General features: G+C 34.3%; 2 protein-coding genes across 3 annotated transcripts; one reads left to right on the top strand and one right to left on the bottom strand.

Annotated features, from left to right (window-relative positions):
- Positions 1-5,808: 5,808 nt before the first annotated feature.
- Positions 5,809-18,225, top strand: NADK1 (NAD kinase 1). 2 transcript variants are annotated; one of them, XM_086452208.1, is made up of 11 exons: positions 5,809-5,968; positions 9,062-9,215; positions 9,934-10,053; positions 10,585-10,784; positions 10,953-11,060; positions 11,293-11,387; positions 11,928-12,034; positions 13,786-13,859; positions 14,754-14,832; positions 15,469-15,776; positions 17,534-18,225. In XM_086452208.1, exons 1-11 carry the CDS (start codon positions 5,942-5,944, stop codon positions 17,849-17,851), a joined length of 1,590 nt encoding a protein of 529 aa, XP_086308334.1. In that variant the 5' UTR covers positions 5,809-5,941; the 3' UTR covers positions 17,852-18,225. The 2 variants fall into 2 exon arrangements, with proteins under 2 accessions (XP_086308334.1, XP_086308335.1); XM_086452209.1 differs by lacking the exon at positions 9,934-10,053.
- A 1,852-nt stretch (positions 18,226-20,077) lies between these two features.
- Positions 20,078-25,939, bottom strand: LOC147396909 (protein RETICULATA-RELATED 4, chloroplastic-like). Its single transcript, XM_086452210.1, has 8 exons — positions 25,330-25,939; positions 24,241-24,309; positions 22,546-22,677; positions 22,392-22,445; positions 22,227-22,271; positions 21,060-21,199; positions 20,579-20,704; positions 20,078-20,487 (listed from the first exon to the last, which is right to left on the bottom strand). The coding sequence occupies exons 1-8, from the start codon at positions 25,852-25,854 to the stop codon at positions 20,439-20,441; spliced, it is 1,140 nt and encodes a 379-aa protein (XP_086308336.1). The 5' UTR covers positions 25,855-25,939; the 3' UTR covers positions 20,078-20,438.
- Positions 25,940-27,772: the final 1,833 nt, after the last annotated feature.

Below are 27,772 nucleotides of genomic sequence, written 5' to 3'. Positions count from 1 at the left end.
TTAAATTGGATTTGATGATTAGCTCGCTATTCAACAATATTCAATTTTTATGAACGATTTATTAATTGCTTAGCTCGTGATTTGTGAATTTTGATTTTGATTAACCAATGGATTATCAATTACGTCTATGGGTTGGGTTGATTCATTTTAATTTCAATTTGATTAATCAATTGAATTTTAATTTGAACGTTGATTGATCGATCGAATTTAAATTTGAATGTTAATTGGTCAATTGGATTTTAATTTCAATTTGATAGGTTAATTGAATTTTAATTTGAATGTTGATTGGTCGATTGAATTTTTTTATATTTTTAGTTGGTTTATCGATTGGATTTTAAATTCAATTTGATTTAAAATTTTCAAACTGGTCATTTTATTGAATTTAAAATTTTTCAATTTTGATTGTTTAATTTGATTTTGGTAATCTTATTAAAGTTTAATTTTTTTTGTTTCTTGTAATCGATTGGTGCCCTTCCACGTGGCGGAAATCGTAGTTTTATGTTAAAACGTTCATCATTTTATGTAAAATGTTTTGATTTTTCTAAGAGTAGGACTTCTATATTTTCTCGATGTACATGAATGTTATCAAAAATTTATTTTTAATCATGTTTTGTTTATGAATCAAGGTTTCTAAGTTGAACATAAAAGGGTATTTTGATAATTTTTCCAATTTTTCATAAAAATTTTCATTTTTGACGATTTGGATCTCGTTAGACTCGAAATCATATTTTGAAGGCAGTCAAGGTACTTTCAATATTTTTCGGTAGTCCAAACTTCATGAGGGGTATTTTCATTATTTTGTTGATTTTTGTCAATTTTCGCAAAGTTTGACATGAGATTTCTATTAGTCCCAATGTGATTGTTTTTAAGTTTCAAGGTCTCATTTTTTTTAGCGTTACAAGATCTCTAAGTTATCGAAATGCATGACGAACCTAATTGTACGTACTTGCTAAATCGGGTGTATGGTGTAGTGATCCTAAGCTTGTGTAATTCTATGTTGTATGACAAAGAGAAGAGATGAAATTAGAAGAACTGTAATTGAAAAAATGCTTCTCACAAGCTTTCGAATTTTTCACATTCTTGCGCTTATCATTAGGAATCCACAGCAATTGGGCGACGAATTGTCGAATTAGGCTGGTGCAAAAATAAGGTGTCTACACCTTCATCATCTGAGTGCTCCCCCTCTTTTCTCAAAAAAAAAAAAAATATCATTTTTCCTCCATTGATTCCTCTATTTATAGGTTCTTCCTTCAAATCAGGGTTTCTCCTTTAATCTGGATTCGATTATAGTGAATCCCCTGATTACAAGGATCCTAAACAGAATTTGAATATTTGAGATTGAGTCCAAGATTCTTGGGAGATCTCTTCTAAACTAAACCAAATTAGTTGGTTCTCCATTTTCTTAATTCGGAACCAAACCGCAACTTATTCCAAACCGAATCAAACCACCTCAAAACTATCAGTTTGGTTTGGTTCTCAATTTGAACAGAACCAAGTTGCACCTCTACTGAGTTTTGTGGTCGTATCTTAACAATCAAATTAGTAAAATCATTATTTCTTAATGTCCCTTCACCCTAATAAAATGTCAAATTCAAATATTTGAGATTGATGATTCAAATTATTGGGATCAACCATTTAAATCATTGATATCAACAATTTGAATAATTGATCTCAATGATTCATTTTTAAATGTTGAGATTAAAGATTGTGAAAAGGTCAATCTTGACAATTTGTGCCATTGATCTCAATGATTTATATTCAAAACTAGATATCAAGTCCACTTCTATCTAGTTTAAATATTTTTATTAATTTGCATCTGAGTTTAATTTCTCCCTTTTAGATAATTTTAACTCCAATTCTATGAAGTGGCACAAAAAAAAAAAAAAATCCATTGATTTTTTTCATAAAAATTCAATATACATCATTGCTCTAGGAGTAGTGTTAAAGGGACCCCAATTATTACCAAGGGCGTCCCACACCATGACCAAACTTGTTTTCTTATATGACTTATAAGTTTTGGAAAAGGGCTGATTTTTGTTGAGGATGATTATTTTTGCTGAGGTGAGGAGACCATCCTCACCAAAAATCATCTCATTCCAAAACTTTTAACCCCATAAAAAAAATGAACTATTTACGATTCCTCAACTTATGTTAACTGGGTTAAAAGTTTCAAATTGCGTCGATTTTTGGTGAGGATGATCTCCTCACTGTAAAAGTCATCATCACAAAAAATCAGCTCATTTTAAAACTTTTAACCCATGTAAGACAAAAAAAAAAAGACTTTGATGTGGGGGAGCCCGATAATAGTAGGGGTGCCTTTAACACTACCCTTGCTATTGGAGACTTGCAGTGAGGATAAGGACCATCCACCATGAGTGTAAGTCTTAGGGTAAACCAATATGACTTGAACCTTGTGAATCAATGTGAAATGGTTTGCAGTGAATATTTCTTGTTGGGATGCTTCGAACAACAAGATAAATTGACCAATTCAAATCAGTCTTCAACGAGTTTTGAAGCATGACCCACAGAGTTAATCTTGTCGATCTTCTCTATCAAATCTATTAAGAAACGTCGTTTGGAAATCTTTGAGAGAGATTTGGTGACTCTAACGTGGCCCATGTAAGGGTGTCAATGGGTACCCATTTACTCGGAATCAAACCGAAATCGAAACTGAAACCCCAATTCTGGTTCCCTTTTAGTTGGAACCGATTAGAGTCGGGTCTAATATGGAATCGGGACCATTAGGTTCTATCCGATAGGTACCCGCGGGTACCCATAATTGATTTATTTTGTCATTTATTTTTATATTATACATATTATTCAAAGTAAATCTATATTTTAAAATTGACATATATGATATAAAGTTCATCAAATTTCATATAAACTAAATATTTGAGTTTAAGATGAGTTATTTTTTTAAATTTATTTCTTGTAAAGGAAATAAATTTTAATATTTGAAAATAAAAATCATTAAATCATTATTTTCGTATAACAAATTATTATTAAGTTGATACTTTACAGATAATATATTATTTTTTAGAAGAATTTTTTTTTTTTTATAATGATTTTGAAATAATTTTTCCCATTTAATTCTTGAGAATCGGAATCTACGGGAGATTATAATTTTTTATGGTTTTGATTCCACTTATTTTAAATTTGGAATCACAGCCGACAAGAATCAGAATCAATAAAATATAAAGGTTATGGTTCAAATATTCATAGGAATAGAACCAAAACCGACCCATTGACACCCGTAGGCCCGTGGCAGTAGATATTCGGTGAAGGACTTTACCAGGGTTCGGCGACGTTGGACAATGTTGTCCGACTTATGACTGAAAATCAAAATCTCTACCATAAAGACAAAGAAAATATTTTCTCTAATAGAAATTCGCCACGAAGACATGGTAGCATTTAAATACACAGATTCACAAGTATTGGATCACTAGTCTTGTCCAGCGGAGTCGTTGACTAGGAAGCCATGTGATGCAATTGCTCCACCATTTCGTTAAGCAGAAAAGTGGGCCCAACGGAACTAACCCTCTCTCACCCGCCCTCCCATAAACAACTATAAACGGAAATAAAGGATGATTTAGAGGTACCTCTCCACGTTTTGTTCAATATCCGAGATAGCCCCATGTTTTCAAACCTTTGAGATACCGCTTGACCTCTGTCTTCTCTATAAACACGTGTACAATGACCTATATGCCCCCATCTTCAACCTTTAACCAAACTGTTGGTTTTTCTTCTCCAAAGCAGTCATCTTCAACCTCTCAAATGAATATTTTTACACTAATCTTCAATCTTAACATTTTATCTATTTCAACAGTCTAAGCTCAATTATAAGATGGGATTTTTGAAGTAGAAGATGATAGATTTTTTATAATAAAAAAAAAAGAGAAAATGATTGTGAAGGACTCTTTATTGAGAATATATACCAAATAGTCTCTTGATAAAGAATACAGACCATTTAAATCTTATTTAATAAAATATTAATCTATTAAATATATTATACCATTTTTTTAAGGAAAATTCTTGAAATACTCTTTTAACAATTTTTCAAAGTGGTTTCATCTAAAAATATCCTAAGTGATCAAGTTATATGATAATTAATATTTATGTAAAAAATAAAAATAGTTTTATTTATTTATTAAAAACTAGTAATAAATTCAATATAATCTTATTTGGTTCGACTAATTAATTTTTGAGTTAAATCAATTCGATGAACATTCAAGTCGAATTTTAACATTACGTTTGATTTTAATAAATCTAATATACGTAGACTAAATCAGTTTGACAATGATGATGACCATACTCATCGTCATTGTTATAGTCATCATCATCTATGTGAGTTAAAGATCAGGGGCGGAGCTAGTAAGGAATTGGTGGGGGCAATTACGCCCACAGAACTTTGAGAAACCCCTATATTTTCAATTAACTACATATCATTTTTGTCCCCACTCCTTCACCTCTCTCCCCATTTGCCCCACACCCTCACCTCCCTCCAATTTTTGCCCCCACAGAAGTTTGAGACACCCTTATATTTTCAACTAATTACATGTCCCATTTGTTCACATTCCCTCACCTCTCTCCCCATTTCCCCCCACACCCTCACCTCCCTCCCATTTTTGAGCCACAGAACTTTGAAACACCCATATATTTTCAATTAATTACATGCCCATTTGTCCCCACTCCCTCACCTCTTTAATTTTTTGTTGATGACATTGCCTCTTGACCGGGACTTCTCAAATATTTATTGGAAATGACCTAAATATCATTTTCTTCAACTACTAACTAAAAACCTCTTAATTTCTCCTTAAAATCATTCATCTTCACTATACAACTGATCATAGTTTGCCCCCACTACAGAAAATCCTGGCTTCGCCCCTGTTAAAGATTACAAATTTTGAGAAAAGATAACAAGGATATATACATTTTGATTTAGATTATTTTTCATTGATCTATAAGAGATAATCATAGTCAAGGACTATAGGAGTACTTCAAATAAACATGTCTTTGAACCTCAAAAATAGTTGAAAGGGTAATTACGATATTTTTACTTCAAAAATCTTTTTTAGACTATTATTTGATAAAGTGAGTCTTAAAGAGTCCATATTTTTCTAGAATGGACTTTTTTGTACATATTTTCAAAAAATAGGTATTTGTGATTATTGTCCCTAAAAAAAATCAAGAATTTTCTATAAAAGTTTAAACTAAGATGGATTGAAGATGAGGTTCAATAAATAGAAAAATATATAGAAAATTTATGACGTTCCTATTTCAACATACTATTCATTTCAATTCTAAAAATGGTAAATCGTCCATTTTTAAAATTATAACATTTTAGGCAAGTAGAAAAAATATTTAATATTTATAAAATAGTAAAATTTTCCCCACATTAATTTGAGTAAATAGTTAATAAAATCCACTTTATAGTAAAGTAATTTTTTTTAATTAAGTAAAATATTTTTAATTATGAAAATGATAGATTTATCATTTTTGAAATTAAAATGAATAATGAGTTAAAATATAAATTTTACAATTTTTTGAGCATGTTTTTATAAATCAACCTTAAAAAATACATTAGAGATTAAAGAACTTGAAGACGATTGGTTTTTTTAGCAAAGAAAAATCAAGAGTATTTATGTTATTCTTATTTAGTCTATCGGAGAAGACTGAGGTCGAGGGGTATGTTGTCAGTTTGAAAATATAGGGGATCTCAAATATTGACCAAAACATGAAGGGGTATGTCTAAATAACCTTAAATAAAGGATAAATTATACTATTCTCTCGCTACCGGTCTACCCTTTCACAGTTTCACCAACCCCCCCATCAATCCAAATAAATTCCTAACCATTTCCTCTGTTTCTATCTCTCTATATATTTCTTCTTTCTCGCTGACAGCTTTGAATCTCTCTGACTTCTGTTTCTCTCTCCATTCTCCATGTCTCATGGCGAGCTCAATTCACTTGTACGGTCTCTATCTTTCTCTCTCTGTTTTGATTTCGACATAATTCTGGATTGATTCTGTTTTTTGGGAATTTTGATTAGTTTGATTCGCATGTACAACTTGTTAACCTCAATTTTATGGAATTGGAAAACCAGTTCATTCAGGGTCGTTAATTCTGATCTTTGAATGATTTTTCTTATATGGAGCTGAGTTTGTGTTAGATTCTTTCTGTTAATTTTTTATTGTTATTAATTGTTTTGGATTTGGTATCTTAATCACAATCTGTTCGAGTTTCTGAATATCTAATTTGTCAAGTTTTGCAGTAGTAGTTTCTGTTTGAAGTTTGGACAATTAATTACGTGGTTAGAAATTATTGAATTTAGGAAGTAGAATTGCAAAGAATTGTGAATTTGGGAATTTTTGGTTGATAAACTGATAGAGGAGTAAACCTTTGCCGTTTTGACAAATTTTTTGACATGGAGGATTGACATTTAATAAATTTTGAATAATGGTAAATCGACTCCCCCCTCTGACAAACTCCCTCCAAACTCTCCCCGCCTAGCTGTGCATAGAACCATAGATTTTTTCCTCGGGTTACATAACTGCACATATTTATAGGGATGTGCAATTGTGTATCATGAGGAAAATCTATGGTTCTATGCACAGACACACGGCGGAGAGTTTGGGGGGAGTTTGTCAGAGGGGGAGTTAGAAAATCACAACTCATTTATTGGAGGATTGGCATGTAATAAATTGTTACTAGAATCTGTTACGACCCCGAGGAGATATGGGCTTAACTTTTTGCACCACTAACGCCCAAGTATTTTTGGTGTATTGGTTGGGTTCGTATCATTTGGTATTAGAGCCAACACCGTTTAAACCGTGGAGGAGCTACTTGGGGAAAAGACTATACCTGGGGGCCCAAAAAGAAGGCTACTAGAGGGAAAGCTGGTACAAAGTGGGCAGTGGAGATGTTAGTAGAAGGGGCGACCTAGGGAAAGGTCTGCTTGAGGACCCAAAAGAATGTTACGTGTTGAAAATGAGACGCTTTGATAATATCTTATGAGGGTTTTTTTTGTACATGTCCAGAAGTGTCATGCCAATGATGAGTGTTCAAGTGCCACCACACATGCCGGCATGGAGACAACTCAAATAGTCAAAGTGACACTGGTGTGTTTTTTGTCCTCAATCCTAGAGATTTAATCTAGAATAAGCTTGAATGTGGCAAGAATTCTGAACGGAGAGTTTCAAGTACTATTCAAAGAATTTGAAAAAAATAAGAAAGTAAAATTTAAAAGAAAAATTAATTTTTTATTTCTTGGCACTTGGATCAATAAGTGGCATTTTTGGTTTCGTGGGATAAAATAGCACTCCGTGTTTTTAATCTGGCACCTTAGTAAGGCTCTTCTCAATTTCTTTATTGTGCAAATGTTAGATGAAGAATTCACTTGGGTTTTCTACCTAGTCTTTGGCTCATCCATAATAATGGGAAGGAGACAGCTTTAGGAGGAATTGAACAGCATTGTTGGATTATGGGATCATCCTACATGTTTAGGTGGGGATTTCAATATTATTAGATTCTCTTTTGAGAAAAAGGGAGGATGGAGAATAACAAGTGTATTAAGGAGTCTTATAAATCATCATTAGATGGATCTCCTTCTTGGGGCAATACATTTAATTGGAAAAATAATCAAACGACTATTTTTCATATGAGTGTGATGGCGGACCCTAAACTTTCTTTTGATCATTTTCCTCTAGTTTTAGATGTAGGGAAAGTCCTGAACCTTTTCATTCCCTTTTGGTTTGACAACATGTGGTTGCATCATCATAATTTCATAGATCTAATAAAGGTGTGGTGAAGTCCTTTCTCTTTCTCTGGTAGAATAAGGTACCATTTCAGATGTAAGATCCTAGATCATGAGGAGAAGCTTGTGTCGTGGAACAAAGAAAGTCTTTGGAAGGGTAAACAAAAAGGAAATTGATTTTTTAACTGAAATTGCCTCTCTGGATCTTAAGAAAGAGCGCATGGCATAATCTTTAGAAGAAATAGTTAAGAGAATAATTTGAAAGAGTTGTAGACCTAGAAGAAATTAGTAGGAGGCAAAAATCCTGAGTTAGATGGCTGAAAGAAGGTGATAACAATCATAGTAATTTTTTTAAAAGTCTCATTTAAAACTTGTTTTGTACCTCTCATGATTAAAATGATAAAAAAAAAATGCAAATTTTCAATATATATATATAGTTTTACATTTTAATCACGTTTTAAACACATTTTTTTCAAAATAAATAAAATTAATAATAACCCGATTTTTTTTGGTATGAGATTGGGTTCATAAATGTTGCTAAATGTGAGAGTTGATGCTAATATATTGATGTTATGGCTTTTTTTTATATTTTAAATAGTGTGTTATTTTGCTCAAATGATATGTTGATGTTATGACTTTATTTTTAATAGTGTGTGATATGTTGATGGTTAGACTCTTTTTTAAGCACCATTAAATGTATAAATTATGTGTAGAAAGTTATCACTTGTTTTTTTTATCTTCTCAAAATGTATTGCAAACTTAGAATAAATGTCTAATGTGTTATAAATATATTACACTCTTCATAACAATTCATTTTTTCTTTTATTGTACAGCAAATAGCCATAGGTTATTGAACTTCATTTCTAGGATAACCATCTGAGTAATTTGTTGAAAGGTGAAGATCGCATCTAGGATGAAAGGGGTGGGGTTTTACGAGGATCTTTATGTTTAACATTGATGATCGAAACCTAATCTTTAACTAATGATTTTACTTATAGATAACTTGGTTTTTTTTAGTTCACCTAATGTCAATGCGTATTTAGAATTGCTATCAGTATACCTATTGAAAATTCACCATTGGAATCTCAGTCCTGGTTGGTTTCAGTTGGCATGTTCTGTTGCTCCATGATAATATAACAACTTTAGGCCTTCTTCAAATTGATTCAACTGTTGAGGGATGTTATTATACCTTTCGTATAGGATTGGCAATATTGAATTCAATGTATTATGGTTGTGCGGGATAAATATTTTACTTAATAGGAAGCCCCTGTTAACTCAGAGTTTCTAACATCAAGCTTCATTTGAACAGGGTAATTCCAGTGTCATGAGCTCGCCACCTGAGAATGGTTTTATGGATTCACTTTCAGTCTTGGATTCAGAAACGATAGCACAGGAGTTACTTCTACAGCCATCTGTCAAGGGAATTGATGACCATCTTATAGAGTTCTCAGAAGCACTGAGGAGTAAGAATATGCTTCCCTTGAACTATTTGGAGTTTTTCATTTTCAAGAAATGGTGATACTATTTCATCTCATCTCTAGGTTGGGTGAATTAGTTATACTTGAAACAGTTTATTAACAAGTAATAGGATTTCAACTTGAAGAATTATCGTAAACTCGGCTCAACAAATCTATCTGTCCTCTACGTGTCACATCATTCTGGCAGACAATTAACATTCAGCTAATGTCGTTTTGATCTAGTATTTAGTTTCTTCTTCTTCAGGTTCTTCATTCTTTGTTTTTTGGGATCTTTTGGTTCTATTTCTTAGAATTTCTTTTTCATTCACTGAAAACATTTAAGTTTTATGTCATCATATGTGAGGAGTCTGCTTCTGTGGTTGTTCTTTTAATGTTATCTGAATATAATAACTAAAAATGAAAGAAGAGAAGAGGAAGGAAAATGCAGGATATGAAGCTTCCGTTGATTAGAAACTGCATGATAACGGAAATAAAAAACTATAAGAAAGCTTAGGAAATCGTTCTAACGTTAAATTCTATGTGTATTTTTTTTTTTTTTTTGTCAAGATTCTAAATGGGATACCAAAACAATAGGAAATTCTATCATATCTTATATCTGGTTTTTTCTATTCACAAGATGGTGGTTTTAGTTTTGTGTGGTCTATTCTCTAGTATGAACTTGTTACACAATTTTATTGCTTACATTTCTTACATTAATTGCTAGCTGTTGCAAAGGCATTAAGACGAGTAGCTGAATCAAAGGCTTCTGCTCAAGCTGAGGCAGCTGAATGGAAGCGTAAATATGAATTAGAGAAAGCACGAAATCTGCATCAGGAACATAAAGGTTTACTAATGATATGCCTTCGTTTTTTAGTAATATTCTCTTTTTTGGCAACGCGTGGACCCTATAATTTTCGAAAGACTTCAGAAACTTCTTAATGAGTTAGACAAACTACATTTTCTTTGAAAAATCATGCAGGGTACAACTTGGCATGGAGTATGGCTGGAGATGAGCTCTAATACATCTTTATAATTATCATAATTTAATACACTGTTGCTTCATTAATTTTTTTTATTTTAGTAAACAGAGTTAATATCCGTCATTATACCAAAACCTATTATTTATTTAATCTGGAGAGAAGTCTGTTAGTTTTCGCAAATATATATGCATGAAGTGCTTGAACTGGAATAACAAATACAATAGGAATTTAAATATTGCAGTAATTGCTAGAAAAATTACCATATCTTCAAGTAATTAGTTATTTAGTATAGATTATTATTTTTTTCATGCCCTTCTATGCGCAAATAATATCCTAGTTCTTTTCAGTGTTCGTAATTACATCATGTTAACCAAGGGATGTCCTCTGGTTTACAGAACTGTCATCTCAGGGTGCTAATTGTGATTCTGAGGGAAATAAAACAGAGAATGTATCCAATCAAGCAGTGGTCAGGAGCCTAGCTAGTGAGCCATCTGAGAAGTGTTGTGGAAAACATGGAATTTGCTCCCATGAGGTTCTTCGGGACGGAGAAACAGATTACGATTCCAAGGTGGTTCAAAATAAGATTAGGAGAAAGGTAGGCTGACCGTGTTTGTTTATTTGTTTTGTCCATGATATGCATTCTCAGAGTAGACAGCAAGAAATTGTTTGATATGCACAGAATGAGAAGCAGACTCCAAAAAAGAATTAATACTTGGTAGCTATCATAAAACATAACTGAATTTTTCTTTTTTACCTGAGGTAGGCTTCATTTAGACTTTCATGGGGCTGCAATGGTAGTGGTCAGCACAAGCATGATATTGTCTCTTTTGAGAGAGGAAATATAACAACAGCAGAGCGGAGCAGTAAACAGGTAATATTACTACAGTGTAGAATATGGTTCTTTGTTTGCCATCATCATACAGACAAGCTCATGATATAAGTATGAAAAAAATTTCTTGGCTGTTTTCAAATTGTTCTCCTGTTCATTCAAGGAGAACCCTAGTCTCTGATATGTGTTTGTTGTGTAATTGTTGCTGCTGTTACTTATTTATCTGTTTTCTTTCCATCATTCTTCTAATTGAACACTCCTTTTTCATTTTCAGATTTCGTTGAAGTGGGAATCACCCCCACAAACAGTGCTTATTTTGAGCAAACCAAATTCAATTTCCGTTCGAATTCTATGTGCAGAAATGATCAGGTGTGATTGTTGGAGTATCCATAGTTGCTGCCTTTTGTTGTTCTTAGAGCATTTCTTTCTCAGTATTTATGTTCAATGTCATGGTAGAGTTAGGCTCTGAGAAAACCGTGCAAATATTTCATTTTTAATATAATTTTGTGATTCATATGCAATTATGGCGTGCATATACAATTAACATTTTTCCAAAAGAATCATCAGTGGGACTATTTACTTCAATTGGGCTCCTTTGGCATTCAATGATGTAAGATTGAAGGTTGTAACTCTATAGGTATTTATCTTACTTTCTGTTGACTTTTAGGGTGTATCTAAAAACTGAGTGCTTTAGTTTACATCTTGCTTAGGCTTGGTTATTCTTGTATCTTTTATGCTGCTAAGACTGTGTTCCCCAAACTACATAGTTTTTATCTTGTTTTTAGCATAAATTGGTTTAGCTTAATGTGATCTACTGCCTTTTCTCATTGTGTTTTTGCCTAGATGTAGCTTACAAAGCCAATATTTGCATTCAATTTACTAGTTTCATTCTTCTCTTTATCTCCATAGATGGCTGAAAGATCGGAAGAAATTAGACATTTTTGTTGAACCACGAGTGAGAACTGAACTTCTAACAGAGTCTTCTTACTTCAACTTTGTACAGTCTTGGGAAGATGGTGAGCAATGTCTTCTCTTTTTTGAATAAGAATAATTAGATTTTATTGCTCTAATTGTACTTTGATGATTATTTCTTATATGTTAATAGCTTAACGTCTTTGAGCACCTTTGTCACACCCCCCAAATTCTAACATGCATCCCCATTAAGTGTTAGAATCTTTAGGTGTGAGATATCTCCCATACGATGATAAACACATATAATACAATGATACAATATACTGCAACAGAAACATAACTAAATAAAAACATTAAACAAAAGCAAGAGCTCTATCCCACAACTCCCTCTATTTATATGTAATAGAAAGAAATATTGGCACATACTGCCAGCTATCTCAATGTGAATCAACCTACTCTATCTACTAGCGCTCGCGACACACAAACCTATTGATTTCAAAACTGGCAACCATTCTAAAGTTGATCATTGATCACTAGAACATCCTGAAACTGATATGATTGGTAAGGTGAGTAACGGGAGTTACCCTGCAGAAAAACTCACAATTCTAAACAATAGTCCTAATATGCAGATTAATCATATAAACTCATTTATAATTAATGCAAGTTTATTAAAACAGTAAATCAACCTTAAAGGATCTCAAATAACTGTATAGTCAAACAAAATAATATACTGAAATACCATAAATGCGCCATCAACTCATAATATAACACACAATGACAAAGTACTATAATAGAGAGTTGAGAGTCATGGCTAATGTATATATCTCAGTCAAGATATGATTGATCCAATACTTTATTGATGTGGAACCCCACCGTTACTTCATGATTCTATGACCAAATAACGATACGTATTAGTCGATACATTCCGAAACGGTACGATATTTCAAGTCATGATGTGGAAAACTATTTTCATGATGGAGGATATATCACATGGCACAATATCATCCCATATTCCCTTATACAATGACCATTCAAGTTAGGTCTCAACTTAACCTAGGTAATAAGCATTTTAGATGTACATGTCCAGAGAATTACACTGCGTTTGGATAGAGCTTCTTGACGACTTTTGCTCCTGCGGAGAGCTAGCAAACGTTTGGATAGGTATTTGCTCTTGCGGAGAGAGGTTTTTTGCTCTTTGTTGAGAAGTTCCAAGGACCTGCTCTTCCACGGAGAGGTTTTTGCTCTTGCGGGGAGAGATTGAGCTTTTGTTCTTGCGCGGAGAGGTGTATCCACACAGGGCCTTAGTTCTCTCTTGTGGAGCAATCAAAATTTTCCACCTGCTCTGCTAAGGTGTTCCCTAAGGACAACATCATTCATGGAAAGCATACCACCCCATAAAAAGAATAAGCAACCATTAAAGAAGTAACATAAACAAACCCACATGTTATAATTAATAAAAATGGATATGAAGTAGACAAGATATAAATTGAAAGTTTATGAACAAATTAATGAAGGTATCGTAGAATGTTTTACAAGGGCATTATGCTAACAATCTTCGACTTGTCCTCAAAGTCATTTTTTAGTAGGTTGGAGTTCCATGTTCCAAACATGCTGTTGAAAAGCCTTGATGTTTTGCAATGCACTTTTGTTTCTTACTTTTCCAACACATGGCCCACCACTAAAGAAGAAAATAAACTAGAGATCTATCTCCTTTGATCTATGTCTACCAGAAAATCTGAATCCTTATACCCAAGAAGAGTCTAAGTCACAAGTTGCCTTAGTATGGTCTTACATTCATGTTTTTTTCTTTTTCAAAATTTTTATGAGTTAATTATTTTTCTTCATTGCATTGCAGACAAGGAAATATTACTGCTGCACACAAAAGTTGATCTTGTTGTAACTCTTGGTGGAGATGGAACCGTTCTTTGGGTATGTGCCTTACATTTTCCACATCTTGGTTTAAGTCTTTTGTCATAGTCACTCCTTGTTTCTGGTAAGTGCTAGAATGAGGCATATTTTAATGAATGTTGTTTCTGCAATTTGATTCTGTATTTAAATTGTTTTATGGAATTCATCAAATTGTATTCAGTTTAAAAACTCCACATAATGTAGCATGAGACCCAAGGGGTCTTGATGCCAGCCCCAATTTGGTGGGGGACCATAGCTCTAGGAGCATTTGACTTGGACCAAAGGCCTGCAAGGGCCATTGGCTCTCAATCCAGGTGATGCACATGTGGAGTAAATAGCCCAATATCATTTGAGTGTTGCAATCCTTGCAAAGGGCATTCAAGTTTTGGTTTCAAATGGGTGTGACACTCTCAACTAATGGTTATAGGTCTGTGATTGTTCAAAGTCATTTACCAGCAATTTCTTTTACTGAGAAAAAATAAAGAGAAATTTATGTCATCATTCTTTCCCTTGAACTTTGTTCATGTTGGAATTTATCATGGACATTATATTGCAAGATACATTAGATATCCCATTTTATAAAGTTTGTAGAATAATCTTGTTGTGCCATTAATAAATAATTTAGTCTCTACATTAGCTTTGGCACTTTGGGGTGCAAGAAATAGCTACCTTATTTAAATTCGTACCATTGATTTCCACTCTCAAAGTTGTTGAAAGTAAACATTTTCTACTATGATGATTATTGCACTACAGACGGATTGACTTCTAGGTGTACAATTCTGGATGTATGTGCTTTTCCGTCATCATTCCTTAGTGATTAATACCATTCTGAATTTGTATTCTTCCATGTTATTTATGTATGAATGCTTTTTTAATCATCCCTTATAGCACTTATCTTTTGCTTCTGTTTTACAGGCGGCATCGATGTTCAAAGGACCTGTTCCTCCTGTTGTCCCGTTTTCCCTAGGATCTCTGGGCTTTATGACTCCATTTCGTATCCTTCATCTTTGCTAAAACCCATCTTTCTCATATTAAAATATTTTATTATTCTTGGAGTGACTTGTAGATGCCTATTTTTTCGCTAAATATTTGGTTTCACCATTTATGTTATTTGCTTTATATCTTTCAATCAGCAATGGTTTTACAATTTATTTCCTTGTATCAAGTCCGTAGTGTTAAATTTGAACATAGTCCCACAAAATATATTGATGGCAGTCTATCAAAAAAAATTATTTCATGAAAATGTTCAGGTGAACAGTAAATTTTGACTGAAATATCAAATTCCAGTTGTAAAAATGCAAGATTTGGGTGGAAACATTTCAATAGTCAGCAGAAGTTGACCTGAATTTTTTTCTTTTGAGATAAGAAAAAATCTATTCTAAAACTATTGATAAAAGTTATAAAAATATATATTAAGTTTCTGTGGAAAGGACTTTACACATAATATTCACTCATGAAGATTTGTTACCATCAATTTGCTGCAATTTACACATTTAGCTGTCTAATTATGGTATTTCATCTTGTATGAATATGGTAGTCAGTTCAATTAAGTAAATAGCATTTGATTTGGTTTTCAAAGTATTTTGTGCAGTAGTACTTTTACTGAAGTGATCTTTAATAGAGACCTTAGAAAGTGAACATTACAAGGAGTACCTTGGTTCAATCTTAAGGGGCCCCATTAGTATCACACTACGCCACCGGCTCCAGTGCCATGTTATTAGAGACTCAGCCAAAGATGAATTAGAGACCGAAGGACCTATTCTTGTCCTGAATGAGGTGACAATTGATCGTGGTATATCATCCTACCTCACAAATCTGGAATGCTATTGCGATTCCTCTTTCGTAACAAGTGTCCAAGGGGATGGATTGATTCTATCAACAACATCAGGAAGCACTGCATATTCGTTGGCAGCTGGAGGATCAATGGTCCATCCACAGGCATGTTCTAACATCATCTATTCTTTTTGTTATTGTTATTGCTTCTTATTCTTATTATTGTTGTAGTGATCATCGTTAAATGTTTAAATTTTTTTGTCTTTTCTCACTATATGAGTTAATGCAACCTAACCTCCACTTGACATTCTAATGTGTGTGCTCATATAGTTGAGGTTCATATTGACTTAATCCATCTTGCATTAACATTTACATGTATATATCGAATCTGGAAATGAGATGAAGTTATTTCAGGCCATTCTTTGTGTGGTTAGTTTATTCTTTGACTAAGATACCATTACCAGCTCTCAACCCTTTCCCAGAAATGGCCTAATGAAATATTACATCACCATACCTGAAAAAATATTTTAAATAATTGTGGTTGGGACTTGGGAGTACCATACTGTGGAGGTGATCCTTATTTCGCATTATCTTTTAAGTTCGTATGTTGCTTTTTGAATGTTGGGAGTTTGTTTTTACTGGGTCACGGTGTTTCCTGGTTACTAACCAATATTTAATAGCAGTCAACTATTTTGGTGACTCATCTTATCCCAAGGATTTGAATCAACTAAATGAATCCTGTTCCTCCATTCCATTCTGTCTAGAGCCACTTCTTCTGTTATTGAGAGTGTATTCATATCCTTTTTCACTATCTCAATCCATTCAACTTTAATTTTGGTGACTGTTGGTGTTGTTGGTAAATTTAATTTGTTATTAAACATTAATCTCATTAATTGTTATGTCACCTATGGGTTTTATGTTTGACCCTTTCATTTACAATTTTTGTATTCAGACAAAGATGCCTTATATTTGCAAAACTTCTTCAAATGGGTGTCATTAAACAAGTGAATGTACATGCAACTCGGGAAAGGGTCTTTCAATATCTTTGTATAAAGGGGTCTCCTCCACTTTTGGAGACCTGAAAAATACTGCAACATTCTCTATTCTCTAAATTATTTCATATTTATACTTCTTCTAAAGATAATTCTACGGTCGAACACTATGAGTTTATTGTGGAGCTTGGTTTGTTAGTACTTGCAACTGGGCCAGTTTGATCGCTGAATCTTGGGGGGTTGACACTTTTGAGTCCTAGAAACACCAAAACAACATCTTTGCAGAGCTGAAATCTATGTTAAGGGCAGCATTTGAATGCATGCCTCAGTCCTACATCATCCAATAAATCTATCTATTTAGTTCCTCTAACATAGTGTTGTTGGTTTTTTTGTTTTTTTAACCTCTTGGTTTCAGATTAAATTTTTGGGATTTTTGTGTGTTATATGTTTTTTCATGTTTGAATTTCTGTTCTTAATTTTTTGGTTACTTACTTTCTATTTACTGTCTCGTCGAAACACCATCAATTGTGTTTCCAACTTGTTCAAGTAATATATGGCAAAAGATGGACGTCCCACTCAATTAAAAGTCCTTCCCCAATTATGCTTAATTTTATGGATTTGCAATTGTTTACGCTGGTTCAATCTATTAGGCTTCTGAAGAGGAATCAGTGAGGTACAATGGTTTAGGTTTGGATCCCTCCTTACCTGCCATAAGAAACAAAAATTACAAAAATATCCATGGTTGCAGAATCCCAGAAATATTACTCTTACTTCAACACCCATGATTTTGCAATGTTGATTTCTTGTCCCAAACAAGTTCAGTTTCTGTTCTTTATTATTTGTTCCAGGGGCCAAAGTAGCAAGTGATAAGTAAGTTATATAACCATCTAAAACGCACCTACAAAGAATTCTAATTTCATTAAAGTGCAGGTTCCTGGCATCCTCTTTACACCAATCTGTCCGCATTCCCTATCGTTTAGGCCTCTGATACTACCTGAGTATGTGACACTGAGGGTGCAAGTACCTTTCAACAGTAGGGGGCAGGCATGGGCATCCTTCGACGGAAAAGACAGGAAAAAGTTGGAAGCTGGGGATGCACTTGTCTGCAGTATGGCACCTTGGCCTGTGCCAACAGCATGTCAAGTTGACTCTACTAATGACTTCTTGCGCAGCATCCACGAGGGCCTCCACTGGAATTTGAGGAAGATCCAGTCATTAGATGGTCCCGATATTATGCAACATCAGTAAGGATGTGAAGATGATCCAAAGATGTGTTCTTTGGAGTGATGTCACTTCCATTATTATTATTAGGTGGCTTCATCTGCTGCCTTATATTTATGAATCTGAGGCTGTCTATTGGGTGAAGCATCGTCATGGGTAATTTGAAATGTATCAAATGTCTGTTGACGAATGAGTGATTGCTTCTATCCATTTAAGGAGAAAATCAAGGATTAGAATGTGTTTGTTTTGTTGCTGTTCTTTTTCTGGGTGAGCATATGTTCCTACTGCATTTAGTGTATTTGGTTAGTATCTACTGTTTTAGAAAATTGTAAACCGTGCCTATTACCAAAGAAATAAATGTAAAGAAAAAAATTAGTCTTTTTATAGTCATCTTGACAACATATTCGCGATCTCTCTCTCTGCACATACACAGTTCACCTGCACACAAGGCTCATGTATTGAGGGTTGGGACCACCATTCCTTAGGAATCCAGGAGATGAAACGACCTATCTTTGCTGGTAGTGGTGGCGTCCAATCTGACAGGAAGGAAGGATAAAAAAAAGCTTTCAACACGAAAAACAGCTTGTAGGAGTGGTTGGTGATGCCATTTGGGTCGACGAACGCACTCAATACGTTCACAAGGCTGATGAATAAGGCGCTCAGCCTCAGGCCGTTGATCTGTAAGTTTGTCATTTTGATTAATAAACTATTCGTGTCAGTTTGTAATTTTGATTAACAAACTATTTGTTGGGTTATCACAGCCTTCCAGCACATTGCATTCTTTTGGATGGTCAGAGAAAATTCTTTACATTCCTTTGTACCACCACCCAACAGAATGCAGTATAGTTAAAATGGTGTGCATATAATGTTGATTACGACGTTGTTACCAGAAGGATGGGAACATGAGAGCACCAAAGCTCAAAAACATATTATAGGGTCTAAAAGACCTACTGAGTCTATCATACATCCTTTGTCATAAGTCTTCTGATCCAACTCAAACATCAGTTTATACATGGTCAACAATGGCTCTGCCTACTCCATCAATCCCCTTTTCATTCTGTCCTTAGTTTAGCTGCATTTCCAATTAGTCGACATTATTATTGCTCGCTAGACAGTTATGTGTTTTCTCTGTGACCTTTTCAGGAGTTGCTCGATCCTGATCCCATGATAAATTATCACCAATATTAATAAAACAAATGTTAACAAACATTTTTTCTTAGTCATATGGTAAGATAAGTGACCAACAAGGACATAGGTCAAGGTTTGAGAATGTAAGCTGAGTCAGCTGACACTAGTAATCATAGTGACAAAAATCTACGATTTTAATAGTTGTCAATTAAATCACGATTTTTTGAAAAATTTCTTGATTTGTCAAAAAAATCACTATTAATCATGGGATTATTTTTGTTTTTAGTATTTTTTGAAGTATTATTTTTCATTTAATATATATATATATATGGAAAATGTTCGGCACCCTACTATTTGCCCTATATGTTTTGTCCTACATGGGTTAAAAGTTTTGGAATGGGCTGATTTTTGGTGAGACAAAACATGTAGGGCAAAACGTGATCTCACCAAAAAATCAGCCCATTCCAAAACTTCTAACCCACGTAGACAAAACACGTAGGGTAAATAGTAGGGCGCATATATATAAATGCAAAGACTTTCACAAAGAACACCTGAATCTTCCTGAGATGCAGATATAAGAATCCAAGTCAAGTTTTCCTAAGGTGTTAGCACTATGGAGATGGAGATGTAAGGTTATATTTTCCATCATTTCACACTACCTCAATTCATGTCGTTTTTGATATTCATGCAGCATCTTGTCTTCAACTTGAAATAATTGATCTTGATGTGCATCTTATCCTAAACTTGAAAAATATATATATATATGTATGTATGTATCATGATCAATGTCAAAAGAAAAATGAGAGTTTTGCAGAACACCAACTGCTAACTTGATGTGATCCTCCTTCCAAGTTTGGCTTTGGTATTGGAACTCGAAACTCAATCCTATTTGCTCCAATCTCCTCCAAAGCCTATTTATTCAAACCCACTTTCTTGATTGGATGCCATGCGACATTTGCTGTTTCCTGCCACTTGCACTGTAACTAACATTTGAGGACACTTCACTGTAATAGGAAAGCAAGTAAAGAATATATGACAATCAAAATGAAAACTAACTACTTAACATTGAACGTTTAGATAGTTGAGATGTGTGATTAGAGTTACAATACAGTCGTTCTTATTCGATTAAAGTAATTTTTAGGGTAAAAGGTGAATCCCAATACCCTTTCTTATTCGATAAATGTTATTTTTGTTTTAAACCAAGCAGAATAAGATATAAAAAAGGATACCCAGAGGTCAAGATGACCTATCAAGGACAAAATCACAAATTACAACAGAGCAAGTAAAGAAAAGGACCGCCTACAACAAACAATCCCATCCCATCCCAGCTGAACACTAAATCCTGACCCAACTATTGCACAACAAAATAAAAATATGGGCAAACCAAAGCACCCAAGGGGATCAACCACTTTCTCATTGAATTCCAGTAAGCACTCGAGAAAGAACTCACAAATTATAATGCAACTACATGATCTACCCCTGTTTTCTACTCGCGGATCTTCTGAATTCCTATCCAACGAGCATAATCAACCCACCTGCTCAAACAAAATAAGCATTATGAGAATTGTAAATGGAACCAACAAGGTAATCATGATAAAGTTTCAAAAGAAAGGTCGAGACTCTTACAACAAGGATCCCAAGAATGTGTTGCCTGTTCGGACAGCAAAGCAGATTGCACTTAATACAATCTTGTGTTGGTGTAGCAAGGGCTCCAAAATCCGTTGTTCGATTACACCTGCTAGTACTTGGTACCTGTTCAACAACAAACACAATGTTACTAAGATCTACAAACTTGCAGTTCACAAGGCCTTGACTCTACAATAAGCAACTGATTTGACTGTATATAATCACGAGTGTGCATGTAACATATTGTACCCAAATACTTTCACTCAAGGTTGGAAAAAACAAATTGAGTATAAGCCAAGGTATTTGGGTCAATTACACAAAAATATGGGTATCGGATCCATGCTGTAAATAGATAGGCAGTGCCCAACTTTTGTCATCATTGTCAACATAATTATCAACTCCTTTGGGGGAAAGCCTACCTTATAAATTACGCCAATATAAAAAATCGTACATGTTGACACCTACAAAAACTCTCACATACCTAAGATTGCTAGAAACTGCCATGTAGACACCATAGGCAACGCTAGTTGATAGTATTGGGACATCCTCCACTTCACCCGCAAAGGACGTGTCAACTGCCTTTCTTGCTTTAATTAAGGCATTTGTTACACCTGTACCAACCTGGAAAAACGTTGATATCCATCACCATCATATTCCAGCATTTATATTAAAAAAAATTGACTTGAAAAACATTGTTTTAATCTTCCTTAAGTTCAAAATGCAGATAGACAGATGAGAATAAATACAAGAAACAATCACATTTTTGTTCAGCAATAAACAGATTAACGCTAAGATAACTACAACTATCATATATTTTAAACAATTAATCTATCCATACAACAGTAGATTGTAGGAAGAGACTTGTTTTTCACCATTACTCTATGATACATTACAGTAATCCTTTTTTTTTCTCACAATAAAAGACTATTTTTAATGCTTGGATAGTCTAAAACTACAATGTTTAGTGCAATAATGCTATCATTTTATTATGAAGAACCAAACTTGGGTTTTACGATACAGTAAGACAGGGCAAAGATATGTGAAGATGATTCTACGTTATCGATACACCAAAAATGCAGCCAAACACAGCACAACTACGAGGTTTAGACTTCAATCGAAGTATCTGGCACAGATATGCATCAAAAGTACATATGTATTGTGATGTACCTTTCAATGTAATATAACTATCTATACTTTGTAGATTTACATGGCTCTGGACTCTGGATGTACCTGAAGTCACATATCCCATAAATCATATGAATGTAATTCACAGACCCCTCACTCATTTGAAATTGCATGACATTTCTGGAGTTTTATGCATTTTTTACTGTGTTAAATATTTTTAAAAAGAATCTATGGAAATAATATTTCATTAATAAGCACTCGCTAAAATATTGATTATAATTGGACTTTTTATGTTTAGGTGTAATCTAGCCTTATTTTATACTATGATTAGAGATCTACATAAGATCCCTACATAAGTAAAGAAAATTCATAGATAAGCAATCTTATTAAAAAAAAAACATAAACGTTCCTTTTGTAGGTCTCCTCAACCTCCTTGGCTTGTAATTTCTTCTTCTTTTATACTGCTAGTAGATATGCTTTTGGGAGAAAAAAAAATCAAACTAAAAGGAAAAGAATAGCCTACCAGAGATGCAGTGGTCCCAACAGCAAAAAGTTTCGCCCCATTACGCTGCAGAATAGACCCAAGTATTATAAGAGTAATGGATTTATTGAGGAAAACTCAGAAGATTAAAATATATTATAGTTGATCAGAATTAGTCAAATAATCAGTTAAAACTTGGTAACTCACCATTATTGCACCTATTCTCTGCAAAAATGAATAGGATGTTCCAGCCAAAGCAACCTGCAAAAGATAATTAAAAATCAAATAATTGAGTCCAATCATTTTACAGAGACAATGCATTCAAACTCTATCATTAAGTTTTAGAAAACGAAACAATAACCTGAAAGGCATTATCAGGGCAGCTGTAGAAGAACTTAGCAATTGGCCCAGCACTCATTGCAATAGGTGGCCGAAGAGAAACTGTAGGAGCAGGAAGCCAAACGAGCATAAAATCTGCAATTATGGCCATTACCTAAGAAAAAAGTGACTAGAATGGTAAATAATTTAAATAAGTGAATGAGATGTCAAAAACCTGTCAAAGAAAAATTCTAACTAATTGACCCACAGATTATTACTAAATTTTCATATAACAGACCTTGCATTATCTCGAAAAGCAACATGACATTGTCTGCAATTAGGAAAAAAAGGCTAGAAACAGAACATTTTCCAGACTCGACAAACTTAGTTCAGCACATTGCAGCTAGAAAATCCTAGATACTTGAGCAGGTAATAAAGACTTCTTTCCCACTTTTGGTAGGTTGAAAATTAATATATTATTCTTGAGCACTTATTCAAATTAATACAAGAACAAACACTGCCTATTTAAGCGGTTTACTGGTTATTCAAAGTAATTAAGCTTCATACAAAAAGAAAGTGGATACAAGAGAGGACTTGGGTGTGGAAGCAAGAAGGCAGACCAGTATACCCATATTGCGGAAGGAATATGCCAGTGTAAGAAACAGAAAGGTCCTCAGATTCACTAGAGTTGGTTTCAAGCATCTGCAGGCTGGCAGAAGAGAGGGGGGGGGACACTTAGGGTAGAAGATTCTTGCAGCTAATACATGGACAATTCAAAACCTTTTGGAGAATAAATTATCAAAAGCATTTCAAAACAAATTCATGTCAAAGCCAAAACCGAAACAGAAGTTTTAGGTTAGCAAATTCAAGCAATTTTATTGAGAGAGCAACTAATTTGTCAGTTTGTGGACAATTCAAAACCTTTTGGAGAATAAATTATCAAAAGCATTTCAAAACAAATTCATGTCAAAGCCAAAACCGAAACAGAAGTTTTAGGTTAGCAAATTCAAGCAATTTTATTGAGAGAGCAACTAATTTGTCAGTTTGAGATTCATATCTAGTGAAATTTCAACTGTAGACCCAATTGATTTGGCTATTTAATTACCAGACTTCATATACAAAGAGAGTTTGCATCCATCAATGTACTTGATCTTAGCTCCAGAAGCTACTTGTAAAACACATATTATCTTTATACAATTAAAGTGACCAATTGAGGGAGCATGTTTAACCTCCACACACAGTTTTTCAAGAATTCGGTACAGCAAAATTGATTTTCAGTTATTATTATAGCAATTTAAGCAAATCTCTTGAGCCTTGATAGTTAACAGAAAGAAGATTGACAATGTGAAACGTGTCCAACTAATCACAGACAAATTTAGTGCTTCCTTTTTGTTTTTTTGCTTATCGTGGGTATCCCCACCCTTCGGGTGAGACTAATCCCACGGTTACACACACTGCCCCCTCGGCAAGTCCTACGTGCAACCGGTTGAGTTGAGGGTGAACCAGACCATGGAGGGTGAACCCAAGGAATTCATTGCTTCGTGGGGTTTCAAACACTTGACCTACCCTTCCTGAGGAGCTTATCAAGGCTCGGGTTGCCACTAGGCAAACCCCTTGGGGTTTGGTACACTAGTCTACTGGTCCTTAGTACCAGCTGATATGATGTTTAGAAACCAAAACCCAAAAGAAACACAAGATGTATAACCAGTGTCAAATTTATATTAGGAAAAAGACATACCACATCTGCAATAACAAAATCCAGCTCTTTCATAAAATTTTCTCTACGCCGTTCATATTCTGCTGCAGTCTGGAAAATGTAAGAAGGATTAAGATTATATCCACAGCTCATAGATACTTTATTTCCAACAAAAAATCACGAAAGGCTATATCAAAGAAAGCATCACATGACATAAAAGTAGAAAAACATCAGTGAAACAATATAATTTGGTTGGGTCTCTAAGGACTAAGAAGTTTGTTTCCCCTAAACAATATAGTGCAGATGATGAAAATGCTTTATTATTATCATTTTGGCAAGGTTCCAAAAGGTTGAAATTTTTTTAAACTAGAATTAAACTTCAAATCAACGTTATATAGCTATTAACCTATATTGATTTGGAGATATGAAGACAGTTCCTCCAAATTAATATAGGTTATCAATGTAATAGTATTTCCAGTTAACCATATTTACTTGAAAAAATTCATGAAATTATAGGTTATCAATGTAATTGTTCTTTCGCCTGTGCTATTTGGATGTTCTTTTTATCTCGTTTCCACATGGATTGGGTTCTTCCATTATCTTGGTTTGCTCTTTTAAAGGAGTGGAGTTCCAATATCTTCTCTTCTAGGAAGAGACATGTCTGGACTATCCTTCCATCCGCTATTGCTTGAGGTATCTGGAGAGAGCGTAACAACAGGGTATTCCACAGCAAGGAGAGCTCATCTCACAAAGTGATCTCAGAGATTTTGGGGTTACTTTTTCTTTGGTCCAAGATGAGTAAGGACTTTGAGGGAGTGTGCTTTCAAGATTTTGTTTTTAATTGGGACGACATCGGAGATCCATAGCATCATGCCGGCTGTGCTTTTCCTTTCTTGAAAACAATATCTGTGCTTCTTAATTGTTTTTTTTTCTGTCTTGTTGTCCTTTCTTGTTGTTTTTCTTGTTTTGTTGTAAGGGGCTACCTCAGCCTCCTCTCATCTTCTTCTTCTTTAATAAAATTTATATTTATCAAAAAAAAAAATCTGAGATTTCACAAACAAGAGAAACATCATCGACGCAAAATGAAATGAAATCAACAAATATAAAAGAAAAAAATAATTATTATCAAACCTTAGTAAAGATTCCAACACCACACTCCATGGCAACTTTAGCCAAGAACAGATCATCAGCCAACAATCGCTCCTTAAATCCTCCAAACTGAAGCAACCATCGAAACACTGCAGACTTCTCCAATTCGAAGTAACGATACACAATTGATCCAGGAATCCTACCAGATTCAATCGCTGAAGCAAGATCTGACGGTAAACTATCCAAAGATCTTCCGATCTCCGCCAAAGCCAGAAAAGCTTCCTCCTTGTTCTTGTCTCCACCATCATCTCCACCTCCACCTCCACCACCACCACCTTTTCCTCCACCTTCACCACCACGACCAACACCATTGTTTCCGCCATTATTACTGGAGAGATCTAAGATTATCGGCTTTTGATCCTGCTTTGCTTTGCATTTCAGAGAGTATTTGGAGATGGTGATGCGGCGGAAGATGGAAGGAGAATTGTTCGATAATGGACGGTGGAGATTGAGCTTGGGGAAACTTACAGAGAGTGTCGAAGGATTGAAAGTAGCGGTGATCGCCATGAACGTTTGTTTGGTAATTGGTGGTGAAGACTGAAGAGGGTGGTGGTGTTCTAAATAGGGAGTTGGTTTTGGGGAGTTTTTGGTAATTAGGTTATAGTTTTGGGCGATTTTTTTTTTGGTTATCTGACAATTAAGGAAAGTTTAAAATCCGAAGGGTCACTTTCGTTTGACTCGCACCTCACCTAACAAAGATGCGGTTGGTTTGGTGAAAGTTGAATCGGAGATTCGGATTCTATATGGAAGAAAGGTCAAAGGTGTACTATAAGTTATTATGTAATTTAAAAATGGCCCTTCCTTTTTTGATAAATATTAAAGACATCCCTATATTTTTAAACTGATGACACAAAAGAATGTAACAGAGTGATCGAATTAGCAAGTGAGGACAATGCCATCCACATGCATACTTACACAAGAGTTGGACTAGAGTACCACGAGCGACATGAAAAGTGAACAAAAACTCCTTGAACTTGGTCTATATTGAAAGACTAATTGAAAATTATCTAAATACCCTCGCACAAAACCTCTAGCCAAGATCTATTCATTTTGCTCCTCGAAATTATTTCACGTTCTTGGCCTTTGGATGTTTAATGAGATGTGACAATAAAGTTGAAGAGCATGGACTTAGACTTATAACTCAATTGGTTCGAGACATTACAGAGCAACTTTGAGGTCGTGGATTCAAATCCAGCTTACCCATCGAAAGCTGGGTGATCTGAATTGGACTCGGTTGCTTTCATTTCCAACTCGTCTGGTCAAATTTAGATCAGTTTTGTAACAATAGTCTCCAAAGGGTTAAGCAAGGTCAACCCAAATCATATGAGACCGTTTAAAACACTCAAAAGTCGATAACTCTTACTCATAACTTGGACTTGACTCAACCCGATAATTGAACTGGACTCGGTGAGTCATCAAGTAAGTTTGTCCCAAGCATTTCTTTTTCACATTTACCATCTAAGTTCTGTAGCTCAGTAGACCCAATAGAGAAATGGACTATAAAGAATCATCTAAATTTGTTCCTTCCATCTTTCCTCATAGTACATGACATCCAACTAACATTTGATAAAACGTCTATTTTTTTCACCTTGGGACCAGTTTGGGTGCACAATCCAATGTATGTTTTTTATCTTAAAAAAACAATCCATTGTTAGTAATATTGTTTATTAAGGTTTAAACTCTAGTATGGTCTCAAAGCATTATCTCGATTAAGAGAAAAATTGAGATCATCTTTATTAAGAAAAAACCAAGATGGACATTCTTAGATATATATAATGTGTTATGTTCAATATTTTGTTCTACTCTTGATCAAAAAATCTAGATGTCATGGCTGAGAATATAACTATCAATGGAATAAATTAAACTCAAAATCTAATTTAGGGCCCTGATCAAGGATTTGGGTCTATAGACCCGATCTTATAAAGATCCAATTTGATTACCTAAGGGGCTATTTCTAGATCAACTGTGACCCTCTCTAGGACCGATCCACCTAGAATTGCTTATTGGATTGGTCCCAGATCAGCCCTGATCCAATCCAACAACACCCCTAATTTTGACTATGGGAAACAAATTTCATTTTTTGTTTTGTTTTGTTTTAATTTGCTTAGAATGCAGATTTTGCATTAAAATGTATTATAAGATTATGGAATCTGCAAAAGAAAATTAATTTTCCAATTTCAAGTTGAGAAAGCCATGTAATGGTTCATCCAAACAGGCCCCAAGTTTCAAACAAGAAATGCTGATTCCTTTTTGAATTAGTATCTAAGTTGAGGCTGACGTTTTAGCAAAATCAAGACGTACAGATTCTTTGAAAGATACAGTGATTGTTATTGATGCTTTGACAGCATGGAATAATCTCTTCTTGTGTAATTATTAATTGTTAGGGGGTGCTCATAAAACTAATTAACTGGAAAATAGACCATAT

The sequence above is a fragment of the Akebia trifoliata genome, chromosome 8, assembly GCF_017979445.1.
Source record: "Akebia trifoliata isolate Shusen 1 chromosome 8, ASM1797944v1, whole genome shotgun sequence".
In the NCBI taxonomy this organism is placed as follows: Eukaryota; Viridiplantae; Streptophyta; class Magnoliopsida; order Ranunculales; family Lardizabalaceae; genus Akebia; species Akebia trifoliata.
Note: the sequence above shows the minus strand (reverse complement) of the source record. Positions and strands in the feature narration are given on the sequence as shown.